The sequence below is a fragment of the Myotis davidii genome, unplaced genomic scaffold (genome assembly GCF_000327345.1).
Source record: "Myotis davidii unplaced genomic scaffold, ASM32734v1 scaffold181, whole genome shotgun sequence".
Lineage (NCBI taxonomy): Eukaryota > Metazoa > Chordata > Mammalia > Chiroptera > Vespertilionidae > Myotis > Myotis davidii.
The window spans coordinates 3,214,679-3,215,202 of NW_006291504.1; the positions used below are offsets into that span (position 1 = coordinate 3,214,679).

General features: G+C 62.8%; 1 protein-coding gene across 1 annotated transcript in view; it reads right to left on the bottom strand.

The window, feature by feature from the left end:
* GPT2 (glutamic pyruvate transaminase (alanine aminotransferase) 2) overlaps positions 1–318 on the bottom strand; it is a 12,920-nt gene extending 12,602 nt beyond the window's left edge. Inside the window, exon 1 of the mRNA XM_015564699.1 lies at positions 6–318. Coding sequence (XP_015420185.1) covers positions 6–303 — 298 coding nt within the window. The 5' untranslated portion in view covers positions 304–318. The remainder of the gene's footprint in view (positions 1–5) is intronic.
* Positions 319–524: the final 206 nt, after the last annotated feature.

The following is a 524-nucleotide window of genomic DNA, read 5'->3' on the forward strand; positions in this document are numbered from 1 at the left end:
CCCACCCCCAGCCTCAGCCTCCGAGGGACCGCTCACCTGGCGGAGGAAGGTGATTGGCTGCTGGCCCATGGCATGGGCGTCCCCGATGTTGGCGCGGATGACCTCGGTGAACGGCTTTTTGATGCCCTGAGCGGACAGAAGGCCACAGCTGGTTACAAGAGCCTCTCGGACGCTGGGTTCCCGAGGCCGAGCGAGGATCCCACGGACAGTGACCAGCAGCCCTATTCCAGCCTCACCAGGCGCCGGGCACAGTGCCAAGCCGGGGACCCGCCTGGTCCCACTGAGCCGGCACCACCAGCCCATGAGGAAGAATTAGCATTAATCTCACTTTACGATGTGGACACGGAGGCTTCAAAGGCTGCAGACACTTCCCCGAGGTCACAGGACAGTAAACACAGCCCTGGGGTTTGCAGGCAGACCCACGAGCATTCTTCTTAACCACACGCTCGCCAAAAAAAAACCCTCCGCCTTCCCCACAGGCCACAAGGACCATCCTGTCCTGCCAGGGCCCCCGGGGGGCAGCT